Below are 22,998 nucleotides of genomic sequence, written 5' to 3'. Positions count from 1 at the left end.
GCAGGCTCTGATTTCATTGGTGAGCTGCAGCCTCGCTGACTCACTGCTTTTCTTTCCACCTCTGACAGGAAGCTCCGTCTCCATGGGGCACACTGACCCTTACAGAGGAGGCTTGCCTGGCTTCCCTTGTGGGAGGGTCTCAGTTTTTCTACCCTAGGTCATCTGCCTCAGAAGGGAGAGAGTGCTTGTCTCCTTCCTTTTTATTTGGGAGCGCCAGAGGTTTGTCGGCTGCAAGGCCAGGCCTGGCAGGTCACCACTAGGCGGATCATTTCAACTCCTTGTGGGGGCAGTTCTCAGGATTTCAACTAATAGCTTTTATTCCCTTCTCCGGGCAGTGATGTGGAAGCCTGAGAAACAGCTCTGGTGCCATCACGTGGTGGACATGAGCAATTGCAGCTCAGAGGTGGAACCAGACGGGAGTCAGGCTTCCAGCCTTTCTGTGCGATTCCACTGAATCCTCGCGCAGCAGCTGGACTCCAAGCTGAAGCTCTTCCCTCCCGCTACAAGCGACCCCTTAACATCTTAAGTCAGACAGGTGACAGGGATTTTGATTTCTTTTCTAGGGCTATTTAATCTCCGAGGATCAGATGTGGAGCACAATCCAGTATTTTTCTCCTACGCAATCATAGGACTAGAGACGATCATGTGAGTGTTTGCCCTGCATCTGGAACTCCCTTCCAGAGCTCCTCAGAGCCCTAGTGTGCCCTTTCTGGTCCTGGCCCACCCATCACTGCCTGATATTTCACTGATGTGCTTCTTTTTTCTTGCCCTTTTAACATTTTCCCTTCTTGTTTTCCTTAGCAGTAGGTGTTTATTTATATCCTGCCTCTCTTTGAGCCCCCAAAATGGTTTGAAACGCATGAAAGTGTCTATAGTTCGGGCCACCCATTTGATGCCAAGTTTTCTAGCAGCCAGTGTTAAGGGGTATATATGCTCAATTATACAATTCTGGGTCCACAATGCGAATAAACCCAGTCATTTTGAAGGTCAAAAATAATATGGGAAAACCCCTCCAACTACGCTTTGTTGAATTGTCAGTTTATTTTTTCAAAGCATTTCGTGTGGCCTTCTTTTCATTACTGTTCTATTTCAATAGCTTTTTGCATTAAGACAACACATTTATTAAGTGCCGGTGATGTGCTAAGGGTCTCTGTTAGGTGCTAGGGTGACTGAAACAGGACGGGGTCCTTGGCTGGAGTTGGGGAGATGAGCATGTCCTCTTTCTAAAGTATTTGGGCACATAAGTGGGCACCAGTCTGCTTGTGGGACAGATACAGGTGTTATGAGAGGGGCCTGACCTAGACTTGGAGATCAGAGGAGACTCTTGGGGAAAGTAATATTTTGAAGTAGAGAGTAAGGATAAATGTGGGTGAGTTAGGTGAATGGCAGGGTGAGGAGGGGCGGGGAACCATGATCCAAGCAGAGGGAACAGCATTTTCAGAGACTCTGGGCAGTAGAGAGCACAGTGCATGTGGAGGACCTGAAGTGGTTCAGTGAGGTCAGAACATAGTGAGGCCAGAATGTGAGCAGGGGCCACAGAAAAGAAAGGGCTTGTGGGCCACATTCAGGAGCTTGGGTTCTTGTTCTGAACAAGAATAGTGGGAAGCTATTGAACGAATTTTTCAGAGGGAACCACGTTAGATGTACAAGTTGTAAAGAATATTATGACTGAAACATCGGTAGATGGGGAAAGACTTAGAGGCTGTGGCACTAACCCAAGTGAGAGGTGATGGGACCTGAACCTGAGTGGTGACTGGGCGAGGCTGTAGATGAGCTGGACAGATTAGATGGAGATTTAGGCTGTGGGTCCCAAGGTTTTAATGAAGGACGGGAAGAGGGTCATCAGTGAAGGAGGACACTGCCCAGATCTCTGGCTTGGCGAATTGGGTGGATGGGGGCAGGGAATGCACCTTGGAGGGCAGGATTTGGGAAAGGAGTGGGGAGGAGAGAAAAGGGGCTTGGTTTTGGTTGCCAGGAAACAGAGTCTGATGTGTATGTGTGTGTGTGTTGCCACCTCTCACTCATGTTCCCTCCTTTTTCTGCCACCCACCTCTCCTCCATCTGCAGGCTCTTCATTGATGGTGACCGCATAGACGCCCCCAGTGTGAAGGAGCACCTGCTTCTTGACTTGGGTCTGGAGGCCGAATACAGGATCCAGGTGCATCCCTACAAGTCCATCCTGAGCGAGCTCAAGGCCCTGTGTGCTGACCTCTCCCCAAGGGAGAAGGTGTGGGTCAGTGACAAGGCCAGCTATGCTGTGAGCGAGACCATCCCCAAGGTTGGTGGCCCCACTTTGGCCCATCTAAACTCTGCCACCCCCTTCCCAGTTCTGGTATTGTCTTTGGAGCACAGGCAGATTTCTGAGGCTGCCTGTTGGATCAGAACTGTGGTCTCCATGGATGAGGCCTTAGAGCTGGAGCCATAGCAAGAGCCTGAGGGCCCTTATTGCTTGTTGAGTCTTATGTTTTCCAGAGTGTGGCATGAGAGATTATTTTAGGTGGTACACATTATTATTTAGGTTTACTTAAATATATCTGTTTTAACAGCATTTAGCATATAATAGAAAAAACATAACTAGCATGAGTTCATGATATAATTATTTAAAATAAAGTTGAATTTAATAAAGCTGACTTAAAGATGGTCTAAAGTAAAGTACTAAGTGAATAAGGGTACAGCAGTTAAGAAGCTAGGGTAAAAGCTGTGCAGGTGGTATAAGAATGCTTGAAGCTTGGGAAATGCTTCTCTACCCCCTCCTTCTGCCGCACCACATTTTATAGCTAAGGACACTTGAGGCTCAGAGAGGATTGGGGAGTTGGGGATTTGTCAAGTTCAAGTGATAGTGATAGCCTTGCCCTTTACTGAGCCCTTGCTGGGCAGTGCTAAGCAGCTGACACTTGTTGCCTCATTTTCATTAGGGTCTGGGATGGGACTGGAATCCAGGCCTCTTTAGAGGTAGGCTTTTCTACTGTCCTGCCCTGGGCCTCTGGCTGCCAAGTGGCCTTTGGCAAGCCCAGTGATGTCCTTTCTTCTCCACTGAGCAGTGGGGCATCCTGGGAAGAATCCAGGCCTGGCTCTCTAGATCTGGCTTGCCATTGTACCCCTGCGATCATCACACACAGTGTGACTCCTCCTCTCTCTCTCTCCTCTCTCTGGAGAGAAAGAGAAAAGGAGATAAGATCACGAAAGCAATTTTAGAAACTTTGTGCAAGTGCCAGGTGTGCTGAGGCCCCTCTGCTGGATTCTAACTTGTTCTCAAATTGGAAAGGGTCTTCTCCAGCCCTTCAAGATCAGATTATTATCAGTAGCTGAGATAGGACCACTGGGCGGGAAGGGAGGGAGCAGGAGACCTCACTCATCAGGTCATGTGCATGGCCAGACAGGGAGAAAAAGCCCCCTTTGTACAGCAAGAGAAGGATGATTTCGGTCAAGCTTTCAGTGTTAGTGAACTCTAACCACAACCACAGTGGCTTGGAAAGCAATGTCTTGCTGACGGCAGGCAGCCAGCAGTCTCAAAGAGCAAAGGGAGTGAGGGATGGAAGAGAGACACCTTGTTTGATGTACTTACTCTTTTTGGTTGAGCTTAAGCTCAGGGTCATCAATCAAAAGGGACAGGTCGTTGGGGCCCCAGGGGACAGCTATATGGGTCGCCAGTGGGAGCTCTTCAAGTGATTTGTCTAAAGTAAGTTTTGCTGAGCAAAAAGGTTGTTGCCTTGGTCTTGGGTGGGTGGAGCCGGTTTGATTTCCCACCCTACTGCCCTTTGCCTCTAGGACCACCGCTGCTGTATGCCTTACACCCCCATCTGCATCGCCAAAGCTGTGAAGAATTCAGCTGAGTCAGAAGGCATGAGGCGGGCTCACGTGAGTAGAGGAGCTGGTGCAGAAGATGGGATGTGAGGTGGTCAGAAGGCCCGGCTCCTTCACCTCCTCTGTGGCATTGAGCCTGGCACAAGGTTAGAATCTCTCTGAGCCTCAGCCTCCTGGCCTTCCAGGAGGAGTTATTGAGGGAATGAAATAAAATACTTGATGGATTAGATCTTTACAAAGTATAATACACAACACAAAAGGAGATATTGATGTTCATAGTGTAGATTGATGGTGATGACGTGATGCTGATGAGGAAAGATTTTGGGCCTAGAGGTGGCTTTTGATAGTGGCCTATTTTTTCCTGGCCCCTGTAGGGTTCTTAACCTTTAAGTTAACCTTTTGGAGGAGCTCCCTGTGCTCTGAGGTGGGGCCCTTCCTGATTGTACCTGAACTACTGAATAGCAGAGGAGCCTTTCCCTGATAATGGGAGTTGCTGCACACACCAGCTTCCCAGAAATGTCCACGTGTAAAGCTCTGGTTGCTGATGATGTGTGGCCCTGCAGGTACAGCCTTCTCAGTATTGCATTAGGGCTAGGCTCTGAATCTGGTCATGTGATTTTCAGTAATAACTTAAAAAAATGTCTCCATTGTTTGCACAGATTAAAGATGCTGTTGCCCTCTGTGAACTCTTTAACTGGCTGGAGAAAGAGGTTGGTTCTTAGTCTTTGTTTAATATGTGGATATACATTATTCAGACCTACCTATATGTGATTCTAACTCTAGCATCTCCCATGCTCTGCTGACCATGAGATCTGAGATCTTCATCAGATTTTTGGGCTCTATTTTAATAATTCTCTCTGGAAATTTGGTGTGTGTAGATTTCAAAATTCCTTAATTATGAAAATAGTAACAAGAATGAAGAAAGAAGTTCCATAATAGGGTGGATGCTTTTTGGGTTAGGGAATCATAACTAAGTGGAATTTCATTATAAGGAAAAATGAGTCTTATAATATTATTATAGGCAAGCTGATTGTATTAGGAGAAAAAGATCTTTGTGTACATTTTGAACTTCAGTTTAAGCCTTGAGTCTTTTTATATTAAATTGACTCTTGGCCATTAATTTCTTGCTCTAGTTGACAAGAGGGTGGTTTCTCTGTGGTGTTATTAAACAATATCATGTTCCCTTTAAGTATTGTATAAACAACTCTTTAATTGGGAAAAGAAAATATTGTCTTTATTCCCACTAGTGTAACTTTTTTCCTCATGTTTCCTTCTGGTGATTGTTCATCTATGTAAATTATTATTATTATTTTATTTTATTTTATTTTTTGAGACGGAGTCTCACTCTGTCACCCAGGCTGGAGTGCAGTGGTGTGATCTCGGCTCACTGCAACCTCTGCTGCCCAGGTTCAAGAGATTCTCCTGCCTCAGCCTCCCAAGTAGCTGGGATTATAGGCGCCTGCCACTGCGCCTGGCTAATTTTCATAGTTGTAGTAGAGATGGGGTTTCACCATCTTGGCCAGGCTGGTCTTGAACTCCTGACCTTGTGATCCACCCACCTCGGCCTCCCAGAGTGCTGGGATTACAGGCATGAGCCACCATGCCCGGACTTTATGTAAATTATTATTATTATATTTTTATTATTTTTTTTTATTTTTGAGACGGAGTCTTGCTCCGTCGCCCAGGCTGGAGTGCGGTGGAGCGATCTCGGCTCACTGCAAGCTCCGCCTCCTGGGTTCAAGCAATGCTCCTGCCTCAGCCTCCCTACTAGCTGGGACTACAGGCGCCCGCCACCATGCCTGGCTAATTTTTTGTATTTTTAGTAGAGACGGGGTTTCACTGTGTTAGCCAGGATGGTCTCAATCTCCTGACCTTGTGATCCGCCCGCCTCGGCCTCCCAAAGTGCTGGGATTACAGGCGTGAGCCACCGTGCCTGGCCGTAAATTATTTTTAAAAATATAAATTATTTTTACATGTCTCTTAGTGTGCAGATAAATTTTTTTTCTTTTTTTTTTCTTATTTTGAGATGGGGTCTCATCTGTTGCACAGGCTGGAGAGTAGTGGTGTGATCACAGCTCACTGCAGCCTCAGCCTCCCCAAGCTCAGGTGATCCTCCCACCTCAGCCTCCCGATTAGTTGGGACTACAGCCCAGCTGATTTTTTCTGATTTTTTTATAGAGATAGGGTTTTGCCATTTTGCCCAGGCTGATCTGAAACTCCTGGGCTCAAGTGATCCGCCTATCTTGGCCTCCCAAAGTGCTAGGATTATAGGTGTGAGCCATCACACCTGGCTTAGATATGATTTTGTGTTTTGTTTATTTTATTCTCTTAGCATCATAGTGTGAACATTTTCCATGTACATTAAGGCCTTAAAAAAGGATCCAAATGAAAACTGCATCTAGTGGCTCTTCTGATTTACTAACCCAGTCCTCGTATTTTTAAATGTTTGGGTTGTTTTTAATTTTTTGCTGTTATCAGTAATCCTCCAATAATCTCTCCACATTTATCTTTTTTACTTCTCTAGAATGATTTTCTTACGATGATTTCTTAGGAGGGGATGCTTTTGAATTTTTAAACTTAGATATGTTGTTTTGGGAGGTTTTAGGATAAAATACTGAAGCACAATAGTTGAGTGAAAAATTAAATGAATAGAAACTATTGGATTTTAGATAGCTTTGGTGAGAGCTTTTGGGAGTTCTCCCTTGCTAAAGATGTGTCCTGTAGATTGGTCAGTTGGGATGAAGAAATTGAGGAAAAAGTGAGCTTTTAATGTACCTCCTCTAATTTGTAAGAGGCACACATGAATTTATGTCACCAGATGATTTATAAGGAATTTTCTCATAGGTTTCCAAAGGTGGTGTGACAGAGATCTCAGCTGCTGACAAAGCTGAGGAGTTTCGCAGGTAAGGATCCATTTGGGGGGACCCAGGAGCCTCGTGCTGATTTTCTTGCTAGTTGAATGAGGCTGGAAGGGCCCTGAATCTTAGCACAGTAAAAACCTTTAAGCCACTCTGCTTTCTGTCTTTCTGTTACAGGCAACAGGCAGACTTTGTGGACCTGAGCTTCCCAACAATTTCCAGTACGGGACCCAACGGCGCCATCATTCACTACGCGTAAGGCATGCGGAGGAGCATGCTGCCTGGCCTTGCTGCTTCTGCACAGGAGCCTGAGCAGGGGAGAGACATTATTTTACCAGAGGCCTCTGTGCCCACCTTCATCTGTCTGTTGAGACTGTAAAATGAAGGGAAATAAGACTTCTAAGGTTTCATTTTCTCCCAATCCCCAAGCCTCTGCCTTTTGGGAGCCTCTTCTTAGGCTCAGTATGGCACTGGCATTCTCTGCAGGGTAGTCAGATGGGTGTCCCTCTTTCCTTTTTGAAGCTGCAGGAACTGTATGCATAGCCCTTGCATCTTGATGACTAAGTTTTTTTTTTGGAGACAAGGTCTTGTTCTGCTGCCCAGGCTGGAGTGCAGTGGTGCCGTCACAACTCACTGCAACTTTGAACTCCTAGACTCAAGCAATCCTCCTACCTCAGCCTCCTGAGTAGCTGGGACTATAGGCATGTGCTACCACTCCTGGCTAATTTTTAGATTTTTTTGTAGAGATGAGGATCTTGATGTGTTGCCCAGGCTTGTCTCGAATTTCTGGACTCAAGCAATCCTCCTGCCTCAGCCTCCTAAAGTGCTGGAATTACAGGTGTGAGCCACTGTGCTTGGCCCATAACTGGAATTTTTGAATAGTTTTCTTTCCTGGTAACAGCAGCTGTTTTGTACTAGTCCATACATCTTGTGAGCTCCATCAGTTCCATACCAAAAAAAAACTTAGTAGTAGGTTGTGAGGCAACCTGTTTTGGGTGGAGAGATAATCAGTACCCTCTCTTCCTGTCCCCCTGAGCCTGAAGCCTGGCATTCCAGTATGTGGTATTTTTACCACGTGGTCTGCAAGAACCCATGGACCCACAGGGCCGAGCCTCCCTTCCCTGTGAGACAGAGGGGCACTGATATGTCTAGGACTGACAGATCTTCCTGTGGAGATGGGGGGAAATGTCATTAGGTGTGGCCATTGGGCTTCAGCCTCAGCTCTGCCTGGTTCAAACCGCTTTGCTTTGCACTGGGTATTTTGAGTTCTGTGCATCCCCATCTGTTACATGCACAGCCAACAAAAGAACACTGTGCTTGGGCACACATTTTTTTCCCCCTTTTAATAATTGTTTTTAGAGTTTTTAGTCTTGGGGCAGATTTTGAAGCTGTGTGTGGGAGGCAGTCACAGATGTGACAGTACAGTTTCCTCACTTAATGGTTCTGTTCCAGCATAAAAATATCAGAGGGACTTCAGTTTTTGTTTAACTCAGGATGAATTTCCCGGCTGGATACTATCCTAGAATTTTCCGTATAATTAAAACATTAAACAGTTTCATGCCAGTGGAAGAAATTTGCCTCTGCGTTGGCATTTCTTCATTGTGGGTGGTTGGAAGCCTGTTTAGAGGCAGGGTTCTGGAGGCACTGGTTGTCTTTTTTAGTTGTTCAGCTTGTGTGTGGACTGGTGCCCTTATTGCTGAAGAGGGGGTGGTACCTGGAAATGGAGGACAACCTCACTTCAGCTGCAGGGCAGAGACTTGGAGTGCTCTCATCCCTTTGGGTGTTTCCCAGTGCAGTGATATTGTTTTGAAAACGGTGTGGGGAAAGAGATCACTTTTTGAAAATACCTCATGTTTGTTTGAAGCAGACGAATATCGTGATCCATTCCTTTTCCCAGCAAAATTCCTTTAGTTTTTCTCCCAAGTTGAGACATCCACTCCTGCCTGTCTAGCAGTCTGGGGAGCGAGTGGGGAGGTACCTGCTGGGGTCAGGGCTGAAGGAGGGGCCTGGAGGCTGAGGCAGGGGCCTGGGGCTCCCAGAGACAAGCAAGGCTGCAGTGACTCCAGGCTGCTCCTGTCCCAGTTCCCAGGACTCTAGCTAGGTCCTGTTGCATCTAATGATTCTCATTTTTTTAGCTTTTAGAATTATCTCTTGAACACCTGTTTTGTTTCAGACACAAACAGAGGTAGACATAAAGAAATGTGTTACTTTTCCTTTGTTGAGCTCTTTATCTCAGCTGGGGAGATAGGTTGATTGGATCTTTGAAAAGTAGAAGTTTAATATTAGTTGAAATAATTCATTATTGCATAACTTTCTATTTTGATATAATTTCAGGCTTATGTAAGTTGCAAGAACAGTACAAAGAGCTCTTGTGTGTTCTCCTCCCAGATTCACTAAGTGTTTACATTTGTGGAATAATTAATTTTTAATTAACTTTGTTAGGCCAGTCCCTGAGACGAATAGGACCTTGTCCCTGGATGAGGTGTACCTTATTGACTCGGGTGCTCAATACAAGTAAGTAAACCAAGACTGCTGTGGAACTTGACTATGGATTCGAGGCAGTGGAGAAGGTGGACAGCTGAGCTCCAGCTGAGAGCACTCAGCTGGTCATCGCCCTCTGTGCTGGCCACTAATGGAATCGTTCCTACGTCTTGTCGTTTTTTTTTCACCCCTATTTGAAATAGCCCAGTTGTGACTCTGTTCTCACAAAAGACTGTTTGATAGAAATGTTATAGTCCTTGGCCGGAAGTTTTAAAAATATAAGTAAACAACTGTGAAGTAAAGCAAGCTTTTGGAACCGTTGAAAGTTTTCCACCCCAGCCCATGAACCGCCTGCTGGTTCCCTGTACTCTCAGCTGCCCCAGGGCCTTATGAAGTAAGGGGTTAATTTTGAATGAATAAATGAGAAATGAGGGCTGCCCCCACATTTCTGAATTTCTTTCTCCATGTTTTGCTGCTTTCACGGCTATCATCTCTGGAACAAAGTTTCTCAGAGAAGAACCCAAGATTTGGTTGGGTCTTGATACGGAACCCAAAAGAAGGAGTAAGAATAGACCCTGTCTGCATTAAGAGGGCACGAGCAAGACCTTTTTTTTGAGACAGAGTCTCGCTCTGTAGCCCAGGCAGGAGTGCAGTGGCGTGATCTCGGCTCACTGCAAGCTCTGCCTCCCGGGTTCCAGCCATTCTCCTGCCTCAGCCTCCCAAGTCGCTGGGACTACAGGCGCCCGCCCCGACGCCCGGCTAATTTTTTGTATTTTTAGTGGAGACGGGGTTTCACCATGTTAGCCAGGATGGTCTCGATCTCCTGACCTCGTGATCCGCCGGTCTCGGCCTCCCAAAGTGCTGGGATTACAGGCATGAGCCACTGTGCCCAGCCGAGTAAGACCTTTTAGTGCTGCTCCATTCCCCACTGAAGTTGGGACTATGGCTAAGGGAGGACCTAATTATTGAATGAGCTCAGCCAATTACGTGGCAACCATGCCTGGCCTTGGGACACAGGGGTGTTAGTAATATCAGCCTAGAGCTAAGGATTGCTTGATAATGGTGTAAACTTTTGTTCACTTCTAAATTTTTAGCAGGATTCTAGAAGTTATCTTTTCTATGTCAGGGATATAGTCTAGTGTGTGTTAAGATATGTACTTGGATATTTTTAGGGTCTCTGTCCAGGAAACCCCCTGCTGTTTTAACAGGAGAAGTTGGGTTTTGGCCCTCTTTTGCTAGAGATGGGCTCCTGTTTTCTTTGCCTTCTTCTGTCTTGTTCATAACCCCAGTGATAGTGTCTCTCGTGAAACAGCCCTTATGCTGTAGACCAAGAATGTGTGTGTCAGGGGCTGACGTCACTCCCACTTTATTTAGCCATCCCTGCATTCACACTTTGTTTCATTTTTTAAAATAACTTCATTGGGGTAAAATTTATGTACCATGTAATTCACCCGCTTAAAATATACAATTAATTTTTTTTATATATTCACAGAGTTTTGCAGCCATCAGCACAATCAATTTTAGAACACTTTCATTACCCCAAAAAGAAATCTCATACCCAATAGCAGTCACTCCCCCCTTTTCCACTACCTGGAGAACCACTACTCTCCTTTCTGTTTCTATGGATTTGCCTATTCTGGACCCTTCATAGAAATAGAATTGTATTATGTATGGCTTTCTGTGTCTGGCTTCTGTCATTTAGCACAATATCTTCCAGGTTCATCCATGTTGCAGCATGTATCAGTATTCCATTTCTTTTTAATTACTGAATGGTGTTGCACTGTGTGGATAATCCCCCATTTTGTTTATCCATTCATCAGTTGATGGACATTTCAGCTGTTTCCATCTTCTGGCTATTATGAATAATGTGGCTGTGAACCTTCATATACAAGTTTTTGTGTGGATGTATGTTTTCACTTCTCTTGGATATATAACTAGGAGTGGAATTACTGGGTCATATGGTGACTATATTTAACCTTTTAAGGAACTGCGAACTATTTGCAAAGATGGCTGTGCTATTTTACATGCCCACCAGCATTGTATGGGGCTTCTCACTTGTCCACATGCTTGCCTGTGTCATATTTGACTTAAAGCTTATTTTGACGGGAAACCAATTTGTCCTTTTTTTGGAAAGGGATGGCACCACAGATGTGACGCGGACAATGCATTTTGGGACCCCTACAGCCTACGAGAAGGTAAGGTGGAGGCAAAAAACTCAAGAGGTCCTCTCTGCTTTCTTAAGAAGAGCATTGCTTTTATGAAAAGGGATTGTATAAAGAAGTAAAAATTACATGTGGGGTAGTAAAATTGCTCCTTGCTGTGGAGTCAGGCTTATCTGCTTTACGAGGTTCATTTAACTAATTATTGGAATAAGACATTTGGAGAAATTTTTAAAGCATTCTGCTAAGGTTAGGGCAGCTCACGTGTAAGTTTAAATATAATAGCTTTGGCCTTCTCTTGAGTCAGGAAATGCCTTTGAGGCTGGGGATGAGACAGTGAAATACATGCTTTATAAACAGTGTCTAGATTTGATTTTGAAGGCCACCCCCTTCTTTTTTCGAGATTCTTATTTACAGGCTTAACTCTCTGGAAACTTTCTGAAATGACAGACTCTATTAAGTTTCTGGTATGATTGGCATGGAAAGGGGAAAGAGAGCTGTGAGGCAGAGAGATGTGTACCAGGGGTCTGGAGACCTGGCTTCAGAGCTTCTGTGCCATTTACTAGCTCTGTGACATTGAACAAAGCAGTCACCATCCATAAAAATGAGGATAAAAGGACCCACCTTTCCGGGTGGCTGTGAATTCCCATGAGCCCAGCAAGTTCCTGGATCATAGTCACTGCTCAGCAAATGCTGATTGAGCACCTAAGTGAATCTGTTTGTCCAAGAGAGCTCCTTCAGGAAGATTATCCAAGGAAAAGGGTTTTATGCAATGTAGTGGGGCAGGTTTCATTGTCTTGGTCCCTTGCCTTGTCCGTTTGTATTCACCAGTGCCTTAGAAGAGTTTGGACCTTGTGTCTAGGATTCTTTTGGTGTGACTCTTTTTGTGCTTTTCAAAGAGCTCAACCAGGCTGAGGAGCATGGGGTTTTAGTCCTGAATCTGCACCTTACTGGCAAGCTGCTACACTTCTGAGTAGCACTTCTCTTGTCCGGACAGTGGGGATAACCCCTGAAGATAGGATGGTGGTAGGGAGCACAGCTGTTGAAGCAAGACTGCCTGGCTCCAAGGCCAGATGCTGCCACTTAGGCACTGTGTGATCTGGGCATGCTACTGAATCTCTCTGTGAAGCGAGGATAACAGTAGTGCCTCCATCGTGAAGTGTGGGATCAAACATACAGTGCTTAGAATAGTGCGTGGCACAGAGGATAGCTCAGTAATGTTAGCTAGGGTCATCAGTACTTTTTATTACTTTTCCATTCTTTCTAAGGCTCACATGATGGAGTATGTCAGAGTGTTCATTATAAAGTCATGTGGGGTCATCTCTCTGACAGTGCTCTTCTACTAAATTGAATTTCAAGATTTTCTGGGAAATTGGTCCCGTGGCCAGGCTTTTTTTCCACCAGATTTTTTTCTTTTTACTTACATTTTCTCTATGATATTGCTAAAAACTTTAGCAGGCAGGATTTTCTGAACTACCAGAAAACTACAGGATTAGACATCTGTCCCCATTCTGCAACATGCCCCTGGGTTTTCTTTGCAGGAATGCTTCACATATGTCCTCAAGGGCCACATAGCTGTGAGTGCAGCCGTTTTCCCGACTGGAACCAAAGGTAGGTGGTGCATTCTGTCACATGGCAGGCTCTTTTTCTTGTTTGAGAATCAAATATGTCTATGTTTGAGTGAAAGAACATGTCGTTCCCTCACTGTGAGGTCCCCATCCCACTTCAGGCCCAGCCAGGTGCTCATGGGGTGAGTCTCCATAACCCACTGACTGAGCCCAGAGGCCTCAGGGAGCCGGGTTAGGATTGGGCCCAGTACCCCCTGTGCACCTTTCTCCTGACCACTTATGGTATTGGATGACACATGTGGATGGCTCCCAGGAGAGGACAAACCAGATGTGAAGGTCACAGGGCCTGAGTGGAAGTTGGTGCAGCCTTCCGTCTGCTCTTCAGTACTGGGCCAGTGCTTCCTTTCGGGATTCTTAGGATTTATTTTACTGGGACCCTGACTTCAGCTATGTACTACTTTGCTTGAGGCCTGGTGGGTGGAGCATTGGACTGGGCATTGACAAGACCTGGGCTGCCTTGCTTCTGGGTAGATTAGACGTGTACTCATCTCCCTAGGCCTCAGTTTCCTCATCTGTCATGCCTGCCTGTCTGCTTGCAGTCTGGTTAGAGTCTCATCTTTGTAATTCTGAAACCTTAGGGTCGCAGAGCTGGCAAGGGAACGTCCATGTCTGATACGGCCTCTGTGTGCTGTAGGTGTCTATCCCCGCTCACCAGCATCCTGATTGGATGATCGCCTAGCTTCAGACTGAGCTCTGATGGTTCCTCAGGAGCTCTGATTGTTAGAAAGTTCTTCCTTGTGCTGTGCTGAAATCTGAACCCTCCAGTAACTTACCTATTGTTTTCTGTTTCACGTTCTGGAGCCACACATAATAAATCTAATCTCTAAAGCGCTGTACAAATACAATTAAGTGGCTCTTTATGTCTTTCAGGTCACCTTCTTGACTCCTTCGCCCGTTCAGCTTTATGGGATTCAGGCCTAGATTACTTGCACGGGACTGGACATGGTGTTGGGTCTTTTTTGAATGTCCATGAGGGTCCTTGCGGCATCAGTTACAAAACATTCTCTGATGAGCCCTTGGAGGCAGGCATGATTGTCACTGATGGTAAGTGTCCCTCACATAGAGGGCATGCGTGGATCCTTGAGCCTTTTTGAAAGCTATTTGTTGTTTTGTATTTTTAAATTAGTTTAAAGTAAATTGGCAATACTTTTCCCTTCCAACAAACTTTTCTGATTATAGAACTGATACATGTTCATTTTAGAAAAAATGAGATGGGAACTGTGTAAAAAGAAAATGAAAATCATTTGCAATCTAACCACTCAGGGGAAACATGACTTAGTGTTTTACCGTATTAGCTTTTGGTCTTTCAGGTATGTAGATAGCATTTTTTAAAAAATCATTGAGATCTTACTGGGCATCTTGTCTTATGTTCTGCTTTCTTACTTGATACATTGCCTTTTCTCAGGTCATTGCCAAGTCTTTGTAAATATATTTTAATGCCTTCATTATTGTGTCTTATGGATGTGAACCATGATTTATTTAGTGGATCCACTGTTACTTTACTCCTTACCCTGTAGCCAGTGTGCAGGGACTTCAGAGTCTAGCTTTCTGCACCTCAAGTGCCTATAAAAAAGTGGCCATATGAGAGAAGGTGGCATCTCTAGGCTCTTACACCGGATAGAGTGGGCTCTTCACCCGTTTCTTCTCCTTTGGAGTAGGGCAGTCATCCAAGGAGTGAAAGTTTCTCTCTGTAGACATCTTACATCGTGGGCTGCTTCTCATTTTTGGGATTTGGTTTGTTTTAGAGCCCGGGTACTATGAAGATGGGGCTTTTGGAATTCGCATTGAGAATGTTGTCCTTGTGGTTCCTGTGAAGACCAAGGTGAGGATTTATTAAACAAATTTTCCTGTTTCTATTAGCAATAATCATGCCTCGGATAGACCTCATTGGCTACGATACTGCCACTGCGCAAAGCTTAAAAATTTTCCTGTTTCTTAGTGTGGGAAGATGAAGACTTAATGTCTTTGGAGCCAAGAGTATGCCATTCTGGGGCCAACATGGAGCCTTCTTCTCCAGATATCAGGGACTTTCCTGGAAACCACACTCCTTCCCTGCAAAGCCAGAAAGAAAATCCATAATGAACTGGGATCTAGAACTGGGATTCACAGACCCTCAGGCTGATGCTTGCTTCACATGATTTGGGGCTCTGAGTTTACTATAGGCGGCCTGTTGTCTCTTCTGCTAGGGGTGCCTATTCAAGGCACTAATTTCCAGGGCCCCTCCCAGACCCTAGAATTTCCAGGGTGGGGGGCCTGGAAGCTGTAATTTTGTCACACTCCCCAGGTGACTTTTATTAGGTAAAGTTGAGGAACCCTGAGTTATCCATGGGTCAGCCTCAAAGGCAATACAAGACAGGTGTTTCACCCTCTTCCCCCATCAGTGTTACCAAGGTTGCAGGGTTTTAGGCTCTAGGCTTTACCTAAAAGACCTGTTTGTGCCTCCTCCATTGGTGGAATTGAACAACTGGAGGGAAGTAGCTTCCTGTGTCTACAAGGAGGTTAACTGCGGGGATCTGCTCTCTGCTTTGGCATGGAAGTCACTATTCTTGGAAGTGACCTCCCATCTCATTCCCAAAAGCTGCCATGAACAGAAACCCGACATGTTCTTGTGTGCTCCAGTGGATAGATGTGTTGTTGCCTGATGGACCTGGCTGGGTCAAGGCAGACCACACAGCTGACTGTTATAAAAATGATTTTGAGGACTTACACCCCTGCATCCTGGAGAACCAAAACCAGAGATGCCCCTAAGCCCAGATACCCCCATATCCTGCCCCTGTTTCCTATCACAGTAGACCTTAGCCTTGGGACCTGTTGCTGGGAGCCCCTCAGCACCCTTTGTTTGGCCTTTCCTGATGGCACAGGCCATTGTTTGCCCAGTGGAGGAGCTCTTGGAAAATGGCATCAGGTTCCTTGTGTGTCTGTGAAAAGTGGTGACCAGCTCACCACTTCTTGGCTCCCAGTTACCCCTGGCTCTGAGGGATGGCATGCTGGTGGAATGACCTCATGGTGCTTCAGCATAGTAAAGAGGAGTAAAAGCATCTGTTTTCTTCTTTCTCCCACAGTATAATTTTAATAACCGGGGAAGCCTGACCTTTGAACCTCTAACTTTGGTTCCAATTCAGACCAAAATGATAGATGTGGATTCTCTTACAGACAAAGAGGTAATGGGGAAGTCTTGGTGGGCAGGCATGTTACTAGGGGAGGTGGAGACTACCTTAAATAGTTCTAATCCATCCTCTAAATCCTAAATTCTCTAATCCAGTCTCACTTTGTAATTTTTAAATTTAGAGGTCTAGGCCAGTTGAGTCTGAAAGCCCTAGGTTTTCTGAGGACTCCTGAGCTTTTCCTGTATTTGTTGGGCCTCCAGGTGGAGATAGTCCTGTTTCCCGCAGCCATTCTGGGGCTGTAGGGTTTGTGGGTGGAACTCGTATGCCATTGTTTGGCTGTACTATTCCTCCATAGCTGCAGTGAGGCGTGTTTAGCAAATATGAGCCTATGTGTGTCCCTACAAAAAGCCAGATGGATGGTGGGGCCTCTTGGCCACTGTACATACCAGATTGTTTTCTTGTGTTACATGAAACATTAAGGAAATGGAAAGCAAAATCTATTATCGTATGTCCTGTTTTCACACAGACAAGGAGAAAGATAGTACCAGCCCTTCTCGGTTACTACTGTGGTCACTCTGGGGCAGTGAAACCCTTCACAAAGCGTGGGGCACAACAGTGCTTACTTGCCCAGCTCAGAGGGTTATGGGTCTTAACTCCTTCAGACCCTGGACTGGTAAGGCCAGGTCAGATGGCAGTCCTGGGGACATGAGAAAGGCCTGAAGAGTCACACAGATGTTCAAGGTCAGAGCAGAAACAAGGGTCAGAAATGGGGTAGGAACTGTTAGCACTAGACAGACAAAACAGTTCCCAAACCAGGAAGCTGGAAGCCAGGAGGACACAAATTCCAGGGCAAGGCAGGGGTCAGAAGTTCCAATGAAAAGCAAATGACTGGTGGGAGCCGAAGGCAGGGTAAGCACAGTGGGTTACTCTCGGAATAAGAATATTTTGTTATCTGAGGCAGCCAATGGCCTTTGAGTGCCTCTCAAGGCAGGAACATTTCCTCACTGGCGCCCACTTGGGCCTTGTTCTTGACACTGTAAAGGAAAGGGTCTTTGGGGGTTAAGGACCTTCCCTTCCACAGGAGCTGTGGAATGGGATTCTCCCAGGTAGGAGCCTCTTCTGCCTGTTCCAGTTCACAGGTGGGTGATGAGAAAGGCCATCCACTTCCTGCTTAGCTTTCCTCTGTGCTTGAGCGCCTCTGCTTAACCATCCGTGCCCTTGGTTCCGCTAAACATTCCCACTCACAGGACCCACATGGGCCTTGCTGATACCTGGTGGGTTATGCAGCTTGTAGATGGATATGGAAAAGGAAACTCAGCCTATCAGCACAATGTCTGGTGTGTCTCTTCAGCAGGAAGAGTCCTTCCAGTGTCCAGGGGCTCTTCTCCAGCCCCTGTAAGTGTTGCCTTAGCTGAGAGGAAATGAAAACACATAGGTGGGCATGGGAGCCACCCTGCTTAGAATCCCTCTGCCCCATAGGAACCAGTGTCTCTTGTAATGGCCCTTGGGCACAGCTTCCAGGGACTTAGCAAGGGGCTTTCCAGTAATAAGTCATTTCGCACTCTTGGAAGTCCAAGGCTATGGATTCCTGCCAAGTAATTCTAGGTCACGCAGTCCTTCCTGTCCACATAAAGTGTACCCATCAGGAGGCATTTCTCCCATATGACATTCCCCTTTATCCAGGGAAGTAGTGTATGAGGAAGTTTAAGCCAGGCCATTTTTCCTCGAAGGAGAATCAGTCTACTCCCGTGACATTGGACATAGACCAGGGATCTGTGTTACCCAGTGTTTCATTGCTGCACCTTGCATGCCCACATCATTGAACTATTCTTTCGGCCAGTTACTCTTTGTAGGGCAGATAATGTCTTCTTAAAATATCTGGCTTTTAAAATATCTGGTCATTTGCCCTTTACTATTTAGCCTTTATTTTGGAGTCACTTTAGGGAGTTTTTGGTTTGGGTCTGCATCGTCATCACTTACCACCAGATGGCAGCAAAGGACCTTGGTCGGATATGAATATGGCCAGCTGCAGACTGTCAGGGCCTTGTGCTGCTCCTCAGGCTCCACCGAGGCTGTCCACACTCCCACTTTTCCCTCCCTGCTTCCAACCAAAAGGGCCGTGGGCATTTGGCTGTGGCCCCAGGCTTACACCAGGATGCTGCCGTTGCCTTACTGTTGAGCTGCTTTGGACAGTAGGCTGCTTTGTAGCCCTGCTGGCCTTGCTGTGGACACATAGCAGTTTGCCTGCTTTTGACATCCTCCCCTGCCCCTATCACTTCCCTGACTCCCAGAAGGGGCTAGTAGGCTCTTCTCAGTAGGGATTGGAACCCTGGCTGGGTCACAGCCAGTTGGTAACACCACCCTATCTGTCTGCCCTCAGTCCCTTGTAATTAATGGGCTTGTGTGCCCATCCTGACCCCAGCTGGGCTTTGGTACCTGGCTGGATTGTAGTCCCTGAAAGCAGTACTTCTGTAACATCGCTGCCCTCCAAAATGGCCTTTGGCTCATTTATGACAAGCACAGCCATGGCACTATCCGTCTCATCAGCTTCCAGACAGCTACCCCATAGAGAGTGATGAGAGTGGCTTGTTGTCCTCTTGGTAAAACCTGCTTCACTCCAGACTTCACCTTTTCCCGTATACAACCAAGGGGGAGAGTTCACCCTTCTTCCTGCCTCAGAGCTTTTGCCATCATGTCTAGTGGATCAGCCCCTGCCCAGGCACCAAGTCCTGCCAGCAGGTCCTTCCTTTCACTCTCTTTTTTTGTCTCCTGCCCTTGTGGCATGTTGAGTTGAGAGTCTGAAAACTAAGTTTACTCCCAGCGCCATTCTGCTGCACCACAGTCTTTAACCACCGCAGGTTTTGAGTTCATCTAGGCAGCTACACTCAAAAGACACCCATGGGCTTGGCTGATCCTAGTTTTTTATTCAGCTTTTTCAGTGGATGTAGGATATGTAGCCCAGTGTGTTGGCAGGACAGCTTCGAGTGTCTCTCTCAGCAGGAGTTCTCACAGAGTCCAGGGGCTATTCCCTCACTTACCACCTCCCAGGATGGCTCAGGTTTAAGGGAATGAAGCCACACAGGTGGGAGCAGGAGCTACTGGCTTAGAGACTGCTGTCTATAATAGTAAACTGTTCTGGGAGCCTTTTCACCAGAAGCCATGAAGTCTGGTCCTATGTATTTCTGGGGAAACAGAACACAAGGAAAATACTTACCTGTGAGTAAGGAGAAAGGGTGTTACACACCTTTTCTCTCAGCTTGTGATCTTAGCACGTGGGGGCCTTTGCTGTTAACCTGTGTAGCCAGTTGTTAAAGATGTGGTGGTGAATACTGTGTCTGTCCTTCTCTTCCCTGCAGTGCGACTGGCTGAACAATTACCACCTGACCTGCAGGGATGTGATTGGGAAGGAATTGCAGAAACAGGGCCGCCAGGAAGCTCTCGAGTGGCTCATCAGAGAGACGCAACCCATCTCCAAACAGCATTAATACCTCCCTGGTTTTGTTTTTGCAAAATGCTCTGGAGGAAGGAAGAAACGTGGCAGATCCCTGACATCTTTCCCCTTTCCTTTCCTTCTTCCCTACCTCCCCTTTTTACTTTAGACTTTAAGAAGAACAGAAAATCTTCTTATCCTCTTTGATATTTTATTGCAAACACTCAGTCTTTTATGATTTTTTAATTGTTGAGAACAAGCCAAGAATAAAATTGCTGCACCAGAAGGAGGGCCCCTCCAAAGTTGAACACTTGGTGAAAGGGAGATGCCCTGACTTCTTTGGCCAGTGATGGGGAATCAGTGAGTGTTCCATGATGGTCATGTTCCAGGTGCTAGTACATCATTCATGATCACCTTAATGCTCATGAGACTATATTTATGATCAGTGAATAAAAATGTCAAAACTGTGCTTTGTCTTAGCTGTCTCTTTCTTCATGGTGCTGTCCCCCGGCATGTCAGGTGAGCTGATCTTTAGGGCTGCCGGCTCTGTGGCAGACATTTCCTAGGTGGAAGGGCCCCTTTGAGAAGAGACCCCTGGCCTCCCCGCACATATGGGGGCTTAGTTGTAAGCTTTTTCTTTTCTCTAGAAAACCTAATATTATGGTGTTTTTATCTCAGTTTTTTTTTCTGATTTTAAAATTTGTCATTCCTATGCAAAAAACAATAAAAATTATGTCAAAAGTCAGTTTTCCGTAACTCACCCTATAGCAGATGCCACAAGTGTCTTACCTACATGGCCACAGCTCTCATTGTTCCATTACTTGTAGGCAGGATTCTGTGACAAGTGCCTGCGACTCCCATTCTGCAGGATTTCTTTTGACTTGTATATGTGGGGCAAGCTCCAAGGGTTGGAGAGTTAATGTCCCTGAGATCTCAGACCATCACGTTTGGGGATGGGCAAATAGACTTCCTCATCCCTTGGCTAAGATATCAGAGGTATGTCTTACATTGTCACTCAGGGTTTCCCAGTGGGATTGAGCCCCACTTGCCCACCATGGTAACTTGCTCAATAACCAACCCTTTGTTTTCTTTCTTCTCTTCCATGTCCTACTTTCTTCCTGTCCCATTAGTGTTTCCTGGTACCATCCTGAATGAACCATTTACATGCAAATCCTTGTTTTAGGGTCTGCTTTTTTATTAATCCAACCTGACATACTCCTTAGATATAACCACTATTATCTGCTTTATATTTTTGCTGACTCCTTTTTTTTGTATTCAAAATTTACTAAAATACTGATTTTGTGTATGTATGAAAGAATATGCCATATATGAACATATCCCATTTACAAACAGCGAATCATTCTGTACGTACACAATTTTATCTTTTAACTTGGCAATATTTTAGATTGAATTATTTTTAATGGCTTAATTCCATCGTATGGTTATATTGTTTTAAAACTAGTCTCATTAACTTTTTAAAAACAATAATACTAGCATTTAGACATAATTTTTTAAAAAATATATTAGTCTTAAATCATATAGAAAACAAAAACTGGAATCACAAGCTATCAGTACACTAATACTGGTTTTTATAATTGCCCAATGTATTTATTTTTCTTGAGATCTTTATTTCTTCATATTGCTTTGGGTTACTGTCTAGTGTCCTTTCATTGTACTTTGCAGAACTCCTATAAGCATTTCTTGCAGGGTCTGTCTAGTGGTACTGAACTCCCTCAGCTTATGTTTACCTGGGAACCTCTTAATTTCTCCCTCACTTTTGAAGGGCAGTTTTGCTGGATATAGGATTCTTTGGTTGTCAGTTTTTTTTTTTTCTTTTAACATTTTGAATATTGGCCCACTGCCTTCTGGCCTCCAGCATTTCTGATGAGAAATCTGCAGGTAATCTCACTGAAGATCCCTTTTACGTGGTAAATAGCTTTTCTCTCACTGCTTTCAAGATTCTCTCTGTTTTTGACTTTTGGAAGCTCGACTATAATGTATTTTTGTGTGTATCTCTTGGAGTTAATCTTACTTGTGGTTTATTGGGTTTCTTGGATGTTTACATTCATGTCTTTTACCAGATTTGGGAATTATACAGCCATTATTTCTTCAGATATTCTCTCTGCTGCTTTCTGTCTTCTCCTGGGACTCTAACAATGTATATTTTGGTCAGCTTGATGGTGTCCCACAGGTCTTCTAGGCTCTGTTCCCTTTAATATTTTTTCCGTTTTTCAGACTCAAAATTTGTTATCCTATCTTCAAGTTCACTGATTTTCTCTTTTGCCTGCTCATATTTGCTTTGAATCCCTCTGGTGAATTTTTCATTTCAGTTACTGTACTTTTCAGCTCCAGAATTTCATTTTGGTTTCTTTTTATGTTTTCTGTCTCTATTGATATTTCCTTTTTTTTTTTTTTTTTTTTAATTTTTTTTTTATTATACTTTAAGTTTTAGGGTACATGTGCACATTGTGCAGGTTAGTTACATATGTATACATGTGCCATTCTGGTGTGCTGCACCCACTAACTCGTCATCTAGCATTAGGTATATCTCCCAATGCTATCCCTCCCCCCTCCCCCCTCCCCCCTCCCCCCACCCCACAACAGTCTCCAGAGTGTGATATTCCCCTTCCTGTGTCCATGTGATCTCATTGTTCAATTCCCACCTATGAGTGAGAATATGCGGTGTTTGGTTTTTTGTTCTTGCGATAGTTTACTGAGAATGATGGTTTCCAGTTTCATCCATGTCCCTACAAAGGACATGAACTCATCATTTTTTATGGCTGCATAGTATTCCATGGTGTATATGTGCCACATTTTCTTAATCCAGTCTATCATTGTTGGACATTTGGGTTGGTTCCAAGTCTTTGCTATTGTGAATAATGCCGCAATAAACATACGTGTGCATGTGTCTTTATAGCAGCATGATTTATAGTCCTTTGGGTATATACCCAGTAATGGGATGGCTGGGTCAAATGGTATTTCTAGTTCTAGATCCCTGAGGAATCGCCACACCGACTTCCACAATGGTTGAACTAGTTTACAGTCCCACCAACAGTGTAAAAGTGTTCCTATTTCTCCACATCCTCTCCAGCACCTGTTGTTTCCTGACTTTTTAATGATTGCCATTCTAACTGGTGTGAGATGATATCTCATAGTGGTTTTGATTTGCATTTCTCTGATGGCCAGTGATGATGAGCATTTTTTCATGTGTTTTTTGGCTGCATAAATGTCTTCTTTTGTGAAGTGTCTGTTCATGTCCTTCGCTCACTTTTTGATGGGGTTGTTTGTTTTTTTCTTGTAAATTTGTTTGAGTTCATTGTAGATTCTGGATATTAGCCCTTTGTCAGATGAGTAGGTTGCGAAAATTTTCTCCCATGTTGTAGGTTGCCTGTTCACTCTGATGGTAGTTTCTTTTGCTGTGCAGAAGCTCTTTAGTTTAATTAGATCCCATTTGTCAATTTTGTCTTTTGTTGCCATTGCTTTTGGTGTTTTGGACATGAAGTCCTTGCCCACGCCTATGTCCTGAATGGT

General features: G+C 45.0%; 1 protein-coding gene and 1 pseudogene across 4 annotated transcripts in view; one reads left to right on the top strand and one right to left on the bottom strand.

The window, feature by feature from the left end:
- Nucleotides 1-19,936, top strand: part of XPNPEP1 (X-prolyl aminopeptidase 1) — a 58,782-nt gene extending 38,846 nt beyond the window's left edge. For all 4 annotated transcript variants that reach the window (XM_031015236.3, XM_055352099.2, XM_055352100.2 and 1 more), the window contains 13 exons: nucleotides 564-645; nucleotides 2,068-2,278; nucleotides 3,769-3,858; nucleotides 4,464-4,514; nucleotides 6,649-6,707; nucleotides 6,840-6,917; nucleotides 9,105-9,176; nucleotides 11,278-11,338; nucleotides 12,844-12,913; nucleotides 13,801-13,974; nucleotides 14,676-14,752; nucleotides 15,993-16,091; nucleotides 19,394-19,936. In XM_031015236.3, the coding sequence (XP_030871096.2) occupies nucleotides 564-645; nucleotides 2,068-2,278; nucleotides 3,769-3,858; nucleotides 4,464-4,514; nucleotides 6,649-6,707; nucleotides 6,840-6,917; nucleotides 9,105-9,176; nucleotides 11,278-11,338; nucleotides 12,844-12,913; nucleotides 13,801-13,974; nucleotides 14,676-14,752; nucleotides 15,993-16,091; nucleotides 19,394-19,522 (1,253 nt within the window). In that variant the 3' untranslated portion in view covers nucleotides 19,523-19,936. The remainder of the gene's footprint in view (nucleotides 1-563; nucleotides 646-2,067; nucleotides 2,279-3,768; nucleotides 3,859-4,463; nucleotides 4,515-6,648; nucleotides 6,708-6,839; nucleotides 6,918-9,104; nucleotides 9,177-11,277; nucleotides 11,339-12,843; nucleotides 12,914-13,800; nucleotides 13,975-14,675; nucleotides 14,753-15,992; nucleotides 16,092-19,393) is intronic.
- LOC115936170 (uncharacterized) lies at nucleotides 14,779-14,847 on the bottom strand (annotated as a pseudogene).
- Nucleotides 19,937-22,998: the final 3,062 nt, after the last annotated feature.

The sequence above is a fragment of the Gorilla gorilla genome, chromosome 8 (genome assembly GCF_029281585.2).
Source record: "Gorilla gorilla gorilla isolate KB3781 chromosome 8, NHGRI_mGorGor1-v2.1_pri, whole genome shotgun sequence".
Taxonomy (NCBI): domain Eukaryota; kingdom Metazoa; phylum Chordata; class Mammalia; order Primates; family Hominidae; genus Gorilla; species Gorilla gorilla.
This window is presented reverse-complemented; position numbering and strand designations above follow the sequence as displayed.